Source organism: Uloborus diversus, chromosome 4, assembly GCF_026930045.1.
Source record: "Uloborus diversus isolate 005 chromosome 4, Udiv.v.3.1, whole genome shotgun sequence".
Lineage (NCBI taxonomy): Eukaryota > Metazoa > Arthropoda > Arachnida > Araneae > Uloboridae > Uloborus > Uloborus diversus.
Window position 1 is genome coordinate 18,472,098 of NC_072734.1, and position 18,822 is coordinate 18,490,919.

Here is an 18,822-nt window from a genome sequence, read left to right on the forward strand (position 1 = left end):
TAACTGACCTAAAGAATCGAACAAATTTAATTCCTTTAAATGTTTTTTGAATGTTCTTTTCTTCTTCGCAAAGTGGGAGGAATTTTAAATGCTGACAATTCTTTAAAAAATGCAGGAATTTATCTGAAATCAAGCATAAACATGAAAATAGTGTATATGAGCCGTTTTAATATTTATTAATGTTTTTTCCCATGAGGTGGCAACCTATTACAGAAGAGTGAAACTTAACTGACGTCGTCGTCGGCACTGCTAAATTTGGTGTATTTATTTAGAACAAGGAGAACACGTTATGTATAAAAATGGGCCTGTAAAGATGTACAAAGTCTCTCCATTGTATAACATTTTACCAGAAATTAGTTTACCTACTTGTATGTATAAAATGGAGAATTTACTAAAAGAAGGACCGGTTGCCGGATCACAAAATCAGGTGTTGCTAATCTTTAAAGAATGTTTTGAATAATTTCACTGCTTATTTTTTTAACCAAGGCATAAAATGGGGATGTTTCGATAATTGGGAATCTGGCGATCGATTTTCATTGGCGTCAATTTTCCGCTCCAGTGCTTGCGCGAGAGGTATTTTTTTTTTTTTTTTTTTTTGCAAATCAAAACAAAGAGATCGGACACATCTATTCACATAGGGTTGCTATAAATCAGCAGGGTTACCAAAATAAAATTATTTACGCGAAAAATGAGACGACCGCGCCATATTCCCAATTATCGAAATATCCCCCATAAAATACTTTGTAAAGATGATTATCTAATTTTTTTGTTGTTTGTGTTTTATATGAATTTGAAGCGCATGCTAAAGGATTCCATTCATATAGTCCTATTTTAACGAACCTTGTTTATTATTTTTATTGTGCAACAACGTTATTTGCAGGGTTGGCAAAAACCCGGGTTTTTTTTAAAAAAGCCCATGGACCCAGGGTTTTTTGGGTTTTTAAATAAAACCCAACTAAAGCTAGGTTTTTTTTAAAGAAACGTTTGTTTTTTTGTCTTTTTTTAGGGAAAATGTGGGTACTTGTAGCATATTGTAGCTTAAATATAAGGACAATGCACAAAAATTGTCTTCGGGTAAAAAAAGCTGGAATATTCAGCATTTTCTGAAGAAAAGTATAAAAGACGACGAAACCCGAATGATCAAGTTTCAGATTTTTTAGTTTCCATGATCATCAACAGTTAAGGCAAAGTTATATCTCGAGTGATAAAATCTATTGTGCGTTTGTTCCTTTTTAATTACCCCATTTTTTTTCTTTGAATTTTACTTTATTGTATTTCGCTTTGTTATGCAAAACTACTGTAGAACCTCAAGTAGTTTAAATTCCTTTTTACTGAATTCCAGCCTAATCAAGACATTTCTTTGAATTTTATGTTGCCTGTTTTTCTATTTCTGTGTACAGAGTAAGAAATATTAAACTTTTTCGTAAGATAATGAAAATACTGTACATCCTATTCTGCTTTCTGTCCGTCCGTTTGTAACACATGCTAATTTCTTAAAAAATATACCTTGTTTATTCGAGATTTGTGACGTGTTGGTTTGCAGAAAATAATTCAAATGAAAGCCTTTTAGCTAGAGTAGTTTCCTCTGTTCTACAAATATTGAGAAAATCAGGCGTGACAGGACTTAGTCAAAATAATTTGAGTTACTTATTGACCAGTTAAAGAAAAAAGTTAAATATATTTATTTAAAATTTTTGGAGTATTTTTTAATGCCGTTAAGGGTTAATAAATACTATTACAGTTCAAAATTCATTTTTTATGTCCATTGTCTGTGGTGAAGAACAAATAAAAAAGAAGTTTGAATTGTAAAAGTATTTAAATTAGTTAATTTTTAAAAAAAATTCTTGGAAAATTTAAAAAAAACCCAAAAGTGGGCTAAATAATGGGTTTTTTTTAAATGGGTTTTTTCAAAAAAACCCATTGGGTCCAACTCAATTGGGTCCAATCCGGCCAACCCTGGTTATTTGTGTCAAGCGGTATGTTTCTAAAATATTTCAATCTTCAGAAATCATTTGAACATGGCATTTATTAAGAACTTTTACTGCAGTAACAACAACTGAAATCTGGAACAGCCTACTCATAACCCGGTGTTCTATCCCGGGGGTCGTCTTGTTGAAAAACAGCAGGAAACATATAAGCTACCAACAAAGCAAATGATTCACGATAAAAAAGCTCTCAGCTAAGGAATTAAGATGCTCTTTGAATGCAATTCACTAGTGAAAGCCATTTGTTGTGTAACTTCCATAAGAGGATATACCCATATATTTGTATTGATTGAATTATTCTTTTCACAAGACTATAAAATTGCTTAAACTCAAAGAATCTTAAGAAATATGGAAACTAGTGGCCAGGCCCGTGTCCAGGATTTCACAAAGGGAGGGGTTTCAAAGATCTTTTACAAATCATTTCTCGCAGTGGCATGAAAACACCTCTTGTACCAAATAATTCATTCCTGTTTTATGGTTATAATCAAGCAATGGAGTACTTTAGGGGCCAGAGCCATTGATTTTAAAGCGCATTACTATTCCTAGGAAGAGATAACAAGTATAGTATTATATACATGTAGGGATGTTTGTGACCCCTCCCCTATTTCCCCAAATTCCGGCTGCGCTAGTGGATAGAATGTTGTTTTACAGCTTCTTCAGAAACAAGCCTTTTTATCTGTTAACTACACTGCATATTGCAAAAGGTATTAAAAATTTCGCACAAATATTTTTTTTTACATGCTGTATACCAAAAAATATTCCCATTGGATGTTTTGTATTGTCAGTCTATTCTGTGGTTCTTTTGCAACTGGTTTTCTAAAATATAATTTCAGTTGGTGAAGAGTGGGCACTCGTAAATTGCTGAAAAAAAATCAAAGAAAATGACTTAAAAAAAGAGCACTGACATAAACATTAACACTATAACTAAGTTAAATATCATTTTCTTCATATTGCTTTTATCATTATTCTCCCCCAATGGGAGGGGTTTAACCCCTAAAACCCTCCCCTTGGACACGGCCCTGCTAGTGGCAGTTGTTAGTCACTTTTTGAGACCAAAAATTTTGATTTAACGTCTTAATTTCGAACCTAGGCACCGAATTTGACACCTAAGGTTTTGGATTCCAACAAATCTTTTCTTCTCTGGCTTGTTGAGACCCATGACTGATGCAAGGAATAGATTTGTAAAAGTGATTTTAAAATGCAATCGATTTTTTTCATTGTAAAAGCAGTTTTTTTTCCATGTATAGTAAAGCCTGTAATGTTGACCACCCGCCTAAGTTTGCCACTTTTGTCAGGAACAGAATTAATCTTGTAACCTTTATTAGTTGACTAATGAAGTACTGCACCACAAGTGGTCAACTTGTACAGGTTTCGCTGTATTTTAGATTTTTTTTTTATCCTTCCTACTGGCAATATGTACCAATGTTATTTATAAAGAATTTTTATGGTATGATGTCTATATATTTGATTCATTAAGAAATGACACCTAAATTTCTCATTTTGACTTCTTGAAATTTATCCTTGGATTCATCGTTGCGTTCAAATTTAAGTTCGTATTTCTAATTCTGATACAGATAGCTTCACAGGTGCAGATTTAGAGGGAGGTCATGGCAACTCTAAAAAATTTTTAAGTGTTGATTTTTTTTTTTTTTTTTTTTTAGGGGAAAAAAAAAGGAATAAAATATTAAGAGAAAATAACAAAATTTAACTAAATTTAATTTTGTTTTACTTAAAAAGAAATTTAGATTTTAATTGGGAGCAAAATTATATCCTTCTCCTCGAAACAACTATTTTATTTCTAAAATTTTGTGTTGTCGTTTCTTGATACCAGCTTTAGACTTTTGAATGGTCCATAAATGCTGTTGCCCTCAGAGTACACCTATTGCTCATAAAAGGAAAAAAAAAAAGCCTTAATTTGTTTTTACGCCTGAATTTTTGAAACTTTTCTGGTGGAAAGCTCCCTCCACAAATACTGTGAAAGATAACTTAAAATTATTTTTTTGGACTTCCATATGAAAAACTTTTCTGGGAACTATAGCATACTCAGCCTTTATCCCTTGACTTGCATAAAAGCAGATGAAATTTCCTCTTTGGGTCTTCACTGCCCCCCTCACTTACAAAAGTAAAGTGGCATTGCCCCCTCACTTTTCAGAGTAAAAAATTAATAGATGGAGAAACCATTTTTCAGAGTGGATTGATTTTTTTCTACCGAAGTAACAACTAAAAGTTCCAAATAAATTAACTTTTCTCATCTTATTTCATAAAAATGGAACTTTGAACTTGAAAAGGAAAGTCTGCGGTGGCCATCCCTTCCAATTTTTGAGGCCATTAATGCAACTCAATTCTACAAAACAAAAAAAAAAAAAGTTTCAGGGCCGCTCCCTGTAACCCCACACACCTTTTTTGACTCCCACACTTTTTGGTGTACCAGCCACCTACCTATACCTACTATAGGGTTGCTTTCCAGGTTGTGTTGCGTTATCTGTAGTATATGTGTTGTTTTTGTGTCACTATCTTTTTCAATAGTTTATAAAATAATCAAATCTTTATAGGAGGATCAAAATTTGATTGAATTAGAAAAACGTCAACTTAGTATAATAGAAAAGTTAGAAGGTTTAAAGGAGAAAGTTATGCAAATGAAAAAGGAGCTTAATGTCACAACTCATCAGGTACCACATTTTAATTTTAATATATTTTATTATTGAAATATATGTTTAATTTATGTAATCATGTAGATAATTTATCTAACAATTTGATATTTATGACCCCAGTAACAGGCGCAGTTACATGCAGGGGTCATGCCCCCCCCCCCTCCAAAGCATCCAAATCTAGCCTAAATCTGTTTTTGAGGCTTAGATTTCAGAAAATTTACCCCAGACCCACTAATTTGGGCCAAAAATTGCACTTTCTGATGATGACCCCTCCAAAAACAGGCTAGATCCGCCCTTGCCTTTCAGGTCCACCAAACGCTATTTCTTTGTTGAAGAGAGGAAAAGTTTTATTTATTTATTTTGAGGATGAAATAATCTAAAATGTCTAGCGAATGGACATTTGTACATAATTTTTTGGAACACAATACACACGGTTGCATGTAGTCTCTAATTTTTTTAAACTTATTTCTATGCATTTCTTGATGCCGATTTAGATTTTAGGATTAATCTAATGTTGGTTTATCTTGCAGATAATTTTTAGGATTTTTAAGCTGTGTTGCAAACTGTTGAAAATTATTCTGCTATAGGGTTTATAAAAATCCAAGAATGATGTTTTCTGGAAGGGGGGGGGGGTTCCAAATTTGCTTTGAAAAACATTTTTAATATGTTGCTTTCAATACATTTTGTACATTCTTTCTCAGCATGTTTGCAAATATAATAAAATGTAAAATTTCTAATTCTTCTTGTAAATTCGTCTCATTCTTTACTTTTTGCTGTTGAAATGTGAAACATGTTAAACTTTTCTGGGGCTTCCCAAAAATTCTGTTGTTGTTTTTTTGTTTTTCAGTTGATTCCTGCATGAATTTTTAGGAAATAATTTTCCATTAGGTATTTATTGACATTCAAAGAGACCATTATTACAGATATATTTTACCACTTTCACTAACACAGTATAAATGTTTTTTTTTTTTTTAACCTTCAAAATATGTTTCTCATTGTAAGTGGGATTTTGTCCAAATCATCTTTTGGCTTAAGTCAGAGGTTCCCAACCGGTGGTTCGCGAACCCCCAGGGGTTCGCGAGGTGCAGGAAGGGGGTTCGCGAAAATTTCGGTGCAATGGCGGATTTTTCCTAGTTTGGTAAAAAATTATAAAATATTCAATTTGCACACAAAGTTACTAAAATTTTTTTTAATTTGAAAACGCGCCAGACTCTTGTATTAAGCTCAAAAAAAAAAAATCTTTCAGCGATTTTATAATCTTGGTTAAAAAGAAATTTTCTCATTTTTTTTTCTCGATAGACAACAAAAAGAGATATCCTTCCTTCTTTATTGCGAGGCGCCATGCAGAAACGTTGTATTAAGCTGTGGCGGGGATCACGATGACCTTAAAAAGGCGCCATCGCGTGGAGTCAATCAAACAATATACATAATATACATATGTCGAAAAAAATAAAGAATTCTCAAACAATGCATCATAGGGGTATTATTTCTAATCTGGTTGAAATATAACTCGGGAATTTCCGTCGAATTCAGTCATCGAATAGCAGACATGACAGCAAAAGGCTCCAAACTTAAAATTTATTACTGGATTTTACCCATCTGTTCGTTTTCAAAAATATATAACATCAGCATGCTCATAGTTCTGGGGAAATACTTGTTAACAGATGTATTTAGAGATACTTTAGAGATGCTTGAAAACAAGTGATTTTGTTTGCAATTGGTTTTGCTACGTGAACTTGCTACTCTGTTAGTGAAGTTATAATCGCGTTGGTAATTTTTATGATTTAATAACTTTCTGCTGGTATGGATCGATGGTTGAAAACTGGTAGTTTGGTTGAGCGACAAATGGACAAGCAGTCAATCGATCAACCCTCAACATCAGCAGTAACTTTCAAATCAACACAGAATATTGAAATAGATAGCTGTAATGAACTGCCGCCTCCCCCGACTAAACAGAAAAGTGAACTAGGGGAGAAAAAAGGAAAAAAGCGAAAATATGACAGTGACTATTTACAAATGGGCTTTTATTTTACTGGAGAAGAGTCTGAACCTAGACCGCTTTGTCTTCTCTGCAACGAAGTTCTAGCGAACAGCAGTTTGAAACCGTCACTTCTGAGAAGACACCTCGAAACAAAGCATCCGACACACAAGGACAAACCTATCGAATATTTTAAAAGAAAATAGGAATATAATAAAAAGTGTAGCGTCTCTACGTTCCTGTTAGAATCCAACGAAGATAGTAAAATGGCCCTTGAAGCTTCATATCAAGTCAGTTATAGAATTGCAAGATCTGGACAGCCACATACAATTGCAGAAAATTTAATTGGACCGTGTGCTCAAGATATTGCTAAGTGTATGCTGGGAGAAAAGTCAGCAAAAAAAATTGACCTGGTTCCGCTATCAAACAACACAGTATCAGCAGAATTACTGATTTGGCAAGTAATGTGGAGAAAGAACTTGTGAATAGAATAAAACAGAATAATTTTGCGATCCAGCTTGATGAGTCGACTGATGTAGCAAACGCTGCAATATTACTTGTCTATGTTAGGTATATTTTTAATGATACAATTAAAGAAGATGTACTATTTGCAAAACCTTTGAAAACCAACACAACTGGAGAAGCAATTTTCGAACTGGTCAACAGTTACTTTGAAGAAAATGGAATAGATTGGTCTTTGTGTGTGGGTGTGTGCACGGATGGTGCAAAATCAATGACAGGAAAATTTGTTGGCTTTGTGGTGCGAGTAAAGAAGATCAACGAGAAAATTGAATGGACTCATTGCTGCATTCATAGACAAGCATTAGCATGTAAGCGTATTCCCGCAGAATTATCCGCTACTTTGATGCGGTAAAAATTGTAAATTTCATAAAATCACGTGCCACAAACTGCCGTCTATTTCACGCGCTTTGTGAGGAATTGAGAAGCCTTCATGTTACTTTACTTCTTCACACAGAAGTTAGATGGCTTTCCCGTGGCAAAATTTTGACACGCTTATTTGAATTGAAGTCAGAAGTCCAAGCATTTTTTGTTGATCATCCATTTCACTTGTCCACTTGCATATACGATCCTCTTTGGATGCAAAGGCTTGCATATTTAGCTGACATCTTTTCAAAATTAAATGAATTAAATCTATTCTTGCAAGGTGCAGCTGTTAATATTTTCGTTGTATATGATAAAATTGAAGGTATGGTAAAAAAAATTGAATTCCTGGATCCAATGCCTGGAAATGGGTGAGTTTTCTTCTTTCACTTCTCTTAGTAGCTTTTTATCAGAAAACTCAATGAAACTTGATGAAAGCGTTAAAAGAAATGTATGTGAACATCTGCAACATCTTGAACTAACTTTTGACGAGTATTTTCCTAATAGGAGTAACGTCCCTCTCTCAAACAACTGGATACGGAATCCTTTTGAAGGAAATCTATGCTTAGAGAACACCCTGACATTACCTGAAAAGGAAATGCTCATCGAGTTATCCTGTGATAATTCATTGAAAACTACCTTTAAAGAGCTCTCGTTAATTGACTTCTGTGTAAGAAATGACTATACCGTTTTGTCCAAAAAAGCAATTCGAATTTTATTACCATTTTGTACAACATATCTGTGCGAGAAAGGATTTTCCTCCTATACTTTTCTCAAAGATAAATACCGAAGCAGATTGAATGCAGAGCCTGATTTAAGACTCAAACTGTCAGACATTGAACCAAACTTTCAGTTTCTTTGTTCCGTCAAACAGCCACAAATATCGCATTAAGGATTTTTTCCCCAATTTAAAGTATGCTTAAAAAAATAGTTGGTTTATAAAACTTCTTGTTTATAATTTTTCTTGTAGATGTAGTTTTAACTTTTTATTAATGTTTGCACTTAATGATATTTTACAATTATATTTTTGTTTATTGCAATCAAATGCTGCAAAAAATGGAAAGCAAACATGCTGTTTTTTTATTGTTTCTTACATGTTACTAATTTCAACATCAGGGGGTTCGCGAACTTTTTTGCCTGTTCCAAGGGGTTCGCAAAGAGAAAAAGGTTGGGAACCGCTGGCTTAAGTGATTGATTTTTCTCTCATCTTCAGCTTTATCTGACTGGGAATGACATTTCACATTTAAGGAATTTGCAGTAACAGGGTTTGATTGCATTGTGATGTCTCATGTATTTTTCTCATAAAAATTGTCCTTATTTAATGAAAATTTTTCTCTTCAATTATTAAATGCTTAGTTATAAATATGACTTAAAATTTTTTAGCCTCTGCCAAAGTTCCAAGATGTCGTTATAAAAGCCAACCCTGACTCTCCTCCACTTAGTCTCTGGATTCTCTATCAAATGCTTTCTCAGTCCATGCCTGTAAAATTAGTGACTTACCTGCATTCTTCTTTGTTGCATCTTCCAGAAAACGTTAAAAACTTGCAAAATGTTTCAAATTCAGAGTCTTCTCAAATTTCATTAACAGTTATTTGGAGAGAAGGTAAGACTATTGTGTGTGTGTGTGTGTGTGTCTGTTTTTTTTTTTTTTTTCATGATCTGTTCATTAATTTCACTGTTTATAATTTCTATTTGAGTTATACTGGTTTAAAATTAAGATTTTTTCTTCCTTTCTTTTTTTTATATTTACCATTGACATATGATCATAAAGCATTGTATTTTGGTAAAATATGGGACCAAGAACCACCTTGTGACCATGTCTCAACTTTGATAAAAAGTGCAGATGCCGCTTATGTACTTAGCCCGTTAGTCCCCCCCCCCCCCCGCTTGTTTTCATTTGTTTTCAATGTATCTTTAGGCTGTCAATTGACTATTCCCCTGTCTCAATATCCCCGAAGCAGAATACTACTAAACTTGCGACGCACGTCGCAGAACAGATGTTTGAGCTGCAGAACAATTCTGTTCAAATGTTAGAGGAAAACAGACAAATTTTCTGCAGAAATTCTACAGATTTCTGTGAAATTTCTGCAGAAAATCTGCAGTTTCTGCAGATTTTCTGCTAATATCTTCCAACTCATCACAGAATTTTGCACAAATTCTGTCGATCTCTTTAAAGTAGAAGAAAATTTAAAATTCTTGGAAATTTCGATAATTTGGTGGAAAGTTGCGAAAAAGTTGAATACGATAATTTATCTACATGAGCTTTAGATTTACTTTGAACTTGAAGAAATCTGTAGAATTTGTGCAAAATTCTATTTTGAGTTATAAGATATTTGTGGAAAATTGACAGTTTCTGCAGATATTTCATGTTCTAAATCTGAAAAGATTCTGATTTTTCTAGCATTTTTGGTTCCTCTTTTTCTTATTTTTCTCAATCGTACTGCACTTCCTCCAATTTTCTCTCGGCACTTTCCTCCACAAAGATATGTTTTGAAAACGTGCCAACATTGAAACATGTTCATTGCTGAAAATTGCGTGCCTTGTTTTAGATTTCAATCCTTTTGCGCCCTGAAAATATTGCAATAATTTAGAAAGTTTTGAAGTGTTTTATTATATGCTACCCTAACTCGTCTCATTTTATTTATTATTGTAGTAGTAATTTATTTATTTATTAACTCTTATTATTTTAAATTACTCCTTCACGCCATGTAAAATTAACCAAAAAAAAAAACTTGGTTTGGCACCTAAGTTTAGATTTTTGTAAAATTTGTATCTTTCTATGCATATCAGAAAGCATGTGAAATATTTTTGGGAATCTCAATCAGTTTAGGTTTCACAGAAAGGCATAGTAACAATGAAGTTTTAAAAACTAAAAAAAAATAAATCTTTATGAAACAATTTTGATTTAGGGCTCCCAATTTGATTTGTGGAAAAGGTCACGTTGGTCGCTTGTGCATACAATGCTTGAAGCACTCTCAGAACAATTTTAGTCGAATGATTTGACGCTGCAGAACATCATCAAGTATTCTGCTTTGGGGCTCAATATGCTTACATCTGTAATCTCATATATTTCTTTCTGGGACATTTTTTTTTGTTTTATGTCCTAAGTTATTATCCATCATAATCTGTTTTGTGGAAGCCCAATACATATTAGCAATTTAATATTTAAAAGCCATTTATTTGGTTTACTAGTGACACAAAGATATTCAATGAAAAACATTTTTTAATCTTTATGAAAAACTTTTACATATTTGAAGGAGTCATAGTAAAGCTTCAATGTCTTCATGAACATATTATTCTTTAACACATTGTATACCATATAGAAATTTCTATGACATACACCAGGGACCTGACAATATTGGGTAAACTATATATTGCTTGAAAGTGTTTTTTTTTTTTTTCTATATTTATACTATGTTTATTTACAAAAATAATTAAACTTTTAAACAATTTATGTTCCTGCTGCCTACTCCTCAAGAACTACATAAAACATTTTCCTTCATGAAGGGAGACTAAACAAAATTTACTCGAGTAATGTAGACTGACTCCGTTTTCCATGGGGGTACAAATTCTGCAGGCTCTTCAATGAATGTTTTTGTTTCTACTCATTTTGGAATTCAATGAACTGTTAATGGACATCTAAGGTCCATTACAGATAGTGCTTGACAACCAACTTTTTTATTTCACGGCATGAGTGGCTCAATTAGAGATTAATTATCAACATACAGTATAACTTCAATTTAACAATTCCCAATTTAAAGATTTCCTCAATTTAATGATACCAGTCCCTTAATCGTTAAATCGGGGGGTTTTACTGCATTTCAAAAACATGTTAAATATGACTTAGCTTACTGAAAAACAAACTGTTCATAACTTACAAAAGTATTGATAAAGGAAAAAAAAAGATTATTGTAATTAACTATATGTAAATTAAAGCTTTTAATTTCCTTCTACAAGAAAATTTCTAGTAGTATTATTTTTGACAACTTCAACAAATTCGAATGAGGTTACTCCATGTAGTTCTACTACATAGTTACCACATGTGAGAAATAGCCATTAGTCTTAAAAGTTGCTAAGTACTGTCAATTTTTAACATTATAATAAAAGACATTTTAGATAACATGGAAATATTTTTACTTAGTTGCTATTTAGAAAGTAATTACAAAAATGGTCTTTTTGAACCTATTGTGGTTATGTGGTTTGATTTATAATACTGAAATAAAATGGCTAATTTTAAGTGTTCCAATTGAATTTTGAAACAAGTACTACCTACACTTGTAACATATTGAAAGGATTTTAGGTCATCATACTGCACTATAGCGTAGCTGAAAATAATAATAATTTAAGATACTTATCTGTTTAAGGAACATCACTTGGTGGTTTTAATTTATAGTAAATAAAAAAAAATTAAAAAAAAAACAGTCTTAGATAAACAATTCTATAATTGTTTGTAAACCTACAGAAGCAGTCAAGTGTACCTATTAAAAGGGGCGCCGAGGGTGGCCACTGCTGCTTCCTCCAAGATTGTATCAGGGTAAAAAAAAATTTAAGGAGAAAAGAATTTCTGGAGGCAACTTCCCAACATTATTTATCCCTAAAGTTTCCAAAAAGTTCCTAAAATTGTTATTTTTGAAAGTTTCTTCATTGAAGGACTCTCCACTTCTGGAGAGATCCTCCTTACTCCGTCCTTCATTTGATGTCGCCGAAGACGGACTAAAAGGCGTTTTTACGACTTGTTTTTTTTTTTGTTATTTATAACTTTCTTCAAAGCAATAAATTGTACATAAGAAGCTTCTCGAACTTTCTATAAATTCACCCTTCTTTTTTTATTAAAGTTGGAACTTGATACAGAAATTTGAAAGAAAAGGAATGAGGATGTTAAGTATTACTGTCAAAATGTGCGAAAATCGCTAGAGGGGTGGCACAATAGGTCTTTGCATGCGAGCGGCCGACAGACACCCTAGGATCGGCCCTGTACAAGTGATAAAATCAAAGAATGTTTGGCATAGGGGTTTGATAACGAGAATGAAAGTTTCGACTCCTCATTGTTACCCACATTCAACAACTTCAATTTCTAAATTCTAAGATTGCCATGTACTTGAAAATATCACCAATCACTATGAGCAAGCTTTCTGTTGTCGCCAAGTTAGAAGATAAGTTACCAACTGAAAAGTGCCTAGTTTAAAATAAAATTGATTTATAGTTACTTTATTGATTACCTCATGTGGTTTTTATGTATGAGAAAATTAAGCTTTTCAATTTTGAGTAAAAAAAACTTAATTATTTTTGTATGGTAATTGGTTATTTATTTTCTTCTGGAGTTCCTTTTTTTCCTGTCAAAATTTACTGTATTTTAATTTTTATTAAGTTTTGGTTTCTTACTTAGGAACAATTAAGGCAGTGAGAAGCAATGGGATGTAAGTGGACATTTTCAAGTTTTGAGTGAAACACGTTTAAAGATAACATCCTAGGTAGGCTGTATAGCAGCAACTACCAGGGCTACTAGTACCATCTCTTGCCCCAAGAACAGAGGAGGGGTTCACTTACCATATGTATCTCCAAATTTTTAATTTTGCCACTTACAGCCCTTTGCTTCTCACTGCCTCAACTTTTTTTGAAATGCTTAAACTTTTATTCTTTGAAAGTTGGCCAAGATTGGTTACTTTCAGAAATCTTACTGTATGTGGATTGGAAGTTGTAACTGTCACGTCAGTAAAAAGAAATTAAGCATGAATTCATTTCTAATTTCTTGTGGTTTGATAGAAGGAACTTATAAAATTCATACAAATGCCCATAGCAAAGAATACCCTTTAAACAGAAAGAAACCAAAGCTTTCAAAATAAAAGTCTTGATACTTTCTTAAAAATTGTGTTCTAATCATTTAAACTTTCTGCAATTGAAATAAAATTTTGTGAATGAGAAGTGTGGAAAAAGAAGAGTGAACTGCTGTGTTTCGTACTATCTAATGGCTCTGATAATTGCAGGGAACAAGGACCATGAAATGATGATTGATCCAGTTCATCAGGGTATTATTGAAGGTGAAGTTAATATTGCTAGGTAAGTTTTGTTTTGAGCCTTAAACTCAAAAGACTTTCATCCTCTTTAAAGATATATTTAGCAACATTACAGCAGCATTTCACTTTCAACTGAAGTATAACATTTTTTAAATATTTAAAAATATTAATAGCAACACCCACATTTAAGGAATATCCATGTAAAGAAAAATATAATTGCAGATTTTGTGTGATTCTAATCTAATTAAGATTTTTACTGTGTGATTCATATTTTAATTATTATTTTTATTAAAAACTTTTGCTGTTATCATTTTAAATTGAATTTGTTAAACTGATAATGTTTTAATTAGAGCCGCTATATAGATTGGCCGACGCATCAGCTAAAGTTTAGCCATTTTGGATCAGATTTTTCATTGTTGCACTGCTGTTGTTACCATAGCAAAGTTTCGGATTTTGCCAAATATGCTGAAAATAATATTTTATTTAATAAACAATTCACTTGCCGCTAATAGTTGCCAAGGGTGCCCATATGCAAAATTTTAAGAGGGGGCTCAAAAAATTTCCCCATGGTTTAGCAGAATGTTTTCCCCATGGAAACTGCTTTCAGTACAGATTAGAGATATTGAAATTTGACATTTTTAATAACTTATTCATTAATGGCTGGAAAAGAAATTTTTATACATTTTTGCAAAGAAAAAAAGCACTAAAAGCAAGGAAGTTCTTATTCCTAATGAAGGGGGATCAAGCCTCCCTTGCCCCCCCCCCCCCCTGTGTGGGCGTCCTTGACAGTTGCTCACAGTAAACAATCACTAAACGTGTTAAATCGCCAGAAAAGACAACCACTCAAACATGCGCTCCGATCCAAAATGGCTAATCTTAAGCTGATGCGTCGACTCGTATATATAGGCCTTAGTTTTAATCATAAGCATGTGTTGTACATTACAGCTGCTACTTTTAATCTTCTTTAATCCCTGTGGTGACTCAATGCTGTCTGTGGCAGGTCATAATTGATGGTTTTAATGCTCTTATCCCTGAATGTCCTAGAGACATCCTCAGGACATTCAAGGGTTAGAGCATTAAAACCGTCAATGAGGTGAGGATGTCCTCTGGACTGGACATCCAGCCTGTTAAGGTTTAGAGGGTTGAGACAGGGCAAAATGTCTTCCCCTGGATTTCCTGCATCCAACAATATTAGTATTGACCTGGTAAACGTTGTCAGTTTGGAGAAGATAGGGAAACAGACACACACTGGTTCAATAATATTGATAATTATCTTGCCTTGGGTAGGTAAGCAGCATTATCTTCAGAAATAAATTTTTGAGATACTTGGAAAAACTCATTTTGAATTCAATATGGAAGTGTTGGAATTAGATGTATTTTTCGCGTGTTTTTTAGCGGGAACCGAAATACAAGCTTGTACAATAAAGCTAACATACAATAGATGACGAAAAAGCAAAAAATAAATAAATAAATAAATAAAAATGCTGTACTGTCTTTTACCTGCGCATGGCAGTATTTCTGTCACATTGAGGCATTGTAGAATAATTTCAAGAATATTTTTTCCTGTTGTCGGTCTTTTTTTTTTAGTACTTTTCTATGGATGATTAATGGTAAAATTTTATAAAATATTTCTTCCTACAGGATACAGGAAGAAGAAAAAACTTGTATGGTCACAAAAATCAGACTAAAAATTTTAAATTGTTATAATTTACTCATTTCAAATTCAATTCAAATCAATCTTATTGCTCAGCCTGTTGTTTTTCCAGGTACATATCAAGGTTGTTATTTCTGAACTACGACGAAGATCCTATCTCAGCAACACTGATAGATGATTGGCTTGAAGTTGCCCATTCATCACTGATACATGGCAACAATAAAGATCGCCAAGCAGCTCTGAAATCCTTGAACTCTCATCTTGGTAAAAATAGTTTCTTAGTTGGCAATTCGTTGACTGTAGCCGACATAATCATCTGGAGTTCCCTTCTTCAAACAAAATTGCATGATGGTTTGCCATCTAATGTTTCAAAATGGTATAAATCCCTATCAGAAAATGAAATGTTTCACCTCTGCCACACATTATGTTCTTAGCTGTTAATAATTAATAAATTATTAATAAATACTTTTCTCTGCTCATTTTTCAAGAAACTTTCTCTTCCCTAGCTTAAGCTGAAGCAGTGCTCTTAGTTGTCACTATGTTAAATCAACTTTCACATTTAGAATTTAAATACAGAGTGTTTATTTGATACACTAACGAAGGGATGTTTGCGTAGAAGTTTCAGCTCTTTGGTGATGCTTTCGGGATAAGGTCCATTCACAAAACCAATATTTAGTGGCCAGTAATGGCGCCAGTACGTACATCTAGCGATTCTCTTCTGAATGTCTTTGCGTTGTGGATGAGGAATTTGCATCAGCTCTGAAATTCGTGACCTGTGAAAACCTCGCTTTATAGCCCCTTCATGTCAGTCGAGTCTCGCTGTAGTGCGAGTTTATTGTGTACCAAAAACTTGAGGCCATTCAAATTATCATGAACTGCAAAGTATATTTTCATTTAAAAATTAAAACAAGGCACAACTTTCCTTGATTTTCTGTCTTCTTTTCTCCAAGGTATGTATGCTGGCTTTTGAAAACTATTGTTATAAACCTTTTTAAAAAAAATCACTAAGAAACGATGGAATTTTCCATTTTTTCAAATTTTCAAGCTTTTAGGGCGATTGGAAGATAATCTCTGAATTCAGTAAAAAGCTATTTTTTAAGTCTTCACTAATCGCAACTTTTCTGCAGTATAGCGACTCAAGAAAAAGAAGAATTAACTCCACCTTATTGCACAGTACTCTAGAGTCACACAATACTCAAACATTGGAAGTTCTTGTGTTTCAACATTTTAATCTACCAAAATTCGGTAATCAAAGTGGTCTTTTTATTTTTAAGCTTCTGTTTTTTTTTCTACTCATTTTCTGCATTCCAATGACACACAGATTTATCATAAAAAAGAAAAGTTCAATTGAGACTGAGAAGCAAAGAGATGTAAATCTCAAAATTTAAATTTTAGAAAAAACCAGTGCAAAAAACTGTGGATAGTCCCCCCCCCCCCCTCTCTCTTTAGGGGCAAAAGGGCCAGTAGACCTGGTAGGTGCTTAAACACAGCATTATTGAGAAAAAAGTTTCAATGAAAGCCTATCTATGATTGAAACTTTAAACACGTTTTATTCAAAACTTTAAAATGTCTACTTACATCCCTTTGCTCCTCACCGCCTCAGTTGAAGGTGAACACTTTTGACTTCTGCTTCCATAAGGTAAATTTCGTATAACACTTATGATAGATGACTTCACGGCACTTATATTTTTACTGGGGGAAGGGGGGAGAGAGATGTTCATGGTTCAAGACTTAAATTCAAAGGTTTTTTTTTTTTTTTGTTTACCAATTTTTTTATCACATTACATTTGCAAAAATTTTCAGCTTTAGGATTTACATGTGTATTCAACTGCTTTAAGGATTACTGAATGCATTTTGACTGCTTATAAAGACTGCTCTATGTGTGTGTGGGGGGGGGGGGTGCTCTATTAAAAAATGTAATACACAGGAAATCGAAACAAGACAAGGTCACAAGCGTCCTAGAGATGGTGATTTGTTTTTGGTTACCCTGTTTCATGGGATTGGTCTTATCCAACGTTTCAATGTTAAGCTTGACTGCTGTATCTCAAAAGGGAATTCAAACAAAATGGCTTAAATGAAGACTTTGTTTTTACCGCCAATAACGCCAAAAAGTAGAGCTGCTATTGTATGCCACCTTGTATGAGTGTTATAAATCAAGAAGTAGAAGTACTGCAAAGAATGAAACAGAACTTGCTATACTGTTTAGTTCCAGTAAAACTGGTGCTGATTTAAATTTTGTTTCAAATTTCTCAAAAAGGAATGAGTAAACAAATTTTTTTCTCATTGAGCATAATCGGCATGTCTCAAGAAGTAATGTAAAAAATCAAATATGAGTTCGTTTACAGAAAAATCTCAATGAGAACTGGTTTTGAGTTAATCTTGGTGTTAATTGTCTAAAAAAAGTAATTTGTCATTTTCGTGAAATCCTTCGAACAATTTTATACTCTATTTTTAGAAATTTTGTGACATGAACATTTTTTTTCAAAGCCATCTGCAATAATAAGAATGATGAAACATAAATTAATAACAATAATGATAATAAAATTGAAATGAAAGATTTTGAGCACGAAAAATTCCACTCATATCGTCGCAACGTTTAGATTTAACTGAACAGTCAGAGTTGTTATTTGGATTGTTTATGGAATAGGAAAAACTAATTTCCTTTCCCATATCATCGCCTCAAAAAGCAACACCAACAGTAGAGTATCTTACTGTTATTCCTGCGATCAGGGACGGATACAGACAACCATTTTAAGGGAAACCACTGTTGACCCCCCCCCCCCCATGAATAAAAATAAGGTTCTATGTGCGAACAATTTCTGAAGCTGCTTAGGTGGCAGTGAAAACACCAAATTAGTCAGCAATAGGGCACCTAATATGACAAACTTTGCTAATTAATATTTTACAAAAAATAATTAAGGAATTGAAAAAAAAATGCTGAACTTGTTTGCATTTTATTCATAAAGTGTTTGAACACAATGTGAATGGATAATATTGTCGACATTTAAGAAGGGGGGATATTTAACAGTTCTGAGGAACAGTACCTTTCTTATCGTTTTAAATTTAAAAGTAATACTATTTATTATTATTTTCTTTTTTTAAGTTAACTTCAGCACCACCATATAATCTTTATTCCCTCTACAAGCGACCATTTAAGAACTTACACTCTACTTATTGGGAGGGCAATATCGAGGGATCACTTTCAGACACAACATACATTGATAGTATAAATATTATACTGTGCCTTCAATTTTTCCGAGGATTGCAAACACTTGAAACTGCTGCTCTTACCTATCTTCCTTTAAGTTTCAATTTCGATGTCACGTTTCAACCAACAAAAAAAGAAATCAAGTGAATTGATGAAACCCAATGATAAGTTTAATACTGAGACATTCATTATTGTACAATTGATTGCTTTGAAGAAACAGACACCAAAAGCTACAGAGTCAAAAGACAGCAATTTTAGACTGTCTTTGGTCATGCCTAAGAAAGAACAGAGGTGAGATCCTCTGGGGACCTCCCACTGAAAGATTTCAAAACAGAAGTCTCAAAAACATAGTTTTAGTCAATCTTTGATGGTGTTATGGCTGACCAAGTCTGAGAAGAAGGGAGGGTAAATGGCTCTCCCCCTGAAAATTAGTTAAAAATTTTTGTTGAA

At 33.2% G+C, this 18,822-nt stretch overlaps 1 protein-coding gene across 1 annotated transcript; it reads left to right on the forward strand.

Annotated features, from left to right (window-relative positions):
* The first annotated feature begins 223 nt into the window (after positions 1 to 223).
* LOC129220501 (aminoacyl tRNA synthase complex-interacting multifunctional protein 2-like) lies at positions 224 to 15,633 on the forward strand. The gene is made up of 5 exons (XM_054854928.1): positions 224 to 427; positions 4,538 to 4,654; positions 8,880 to 9,099; positions 13,481 to 13,553; positions 15,277 to 15,633. Exons 1-5 carry the CDS (start codon positions 290 to 292, stop codon positions 15,596 to 15,598), a joined length of 870 nt encoding a protein of 289 aa, XP_054710903.1. The 5' UTR covers positions 224 to 289; the 3' UTR covers positions 15,599 to 15,633.
* The last annotated feature ends 3,189 nt before the right edge of the window (positions 15,634 to 18,822 follow it).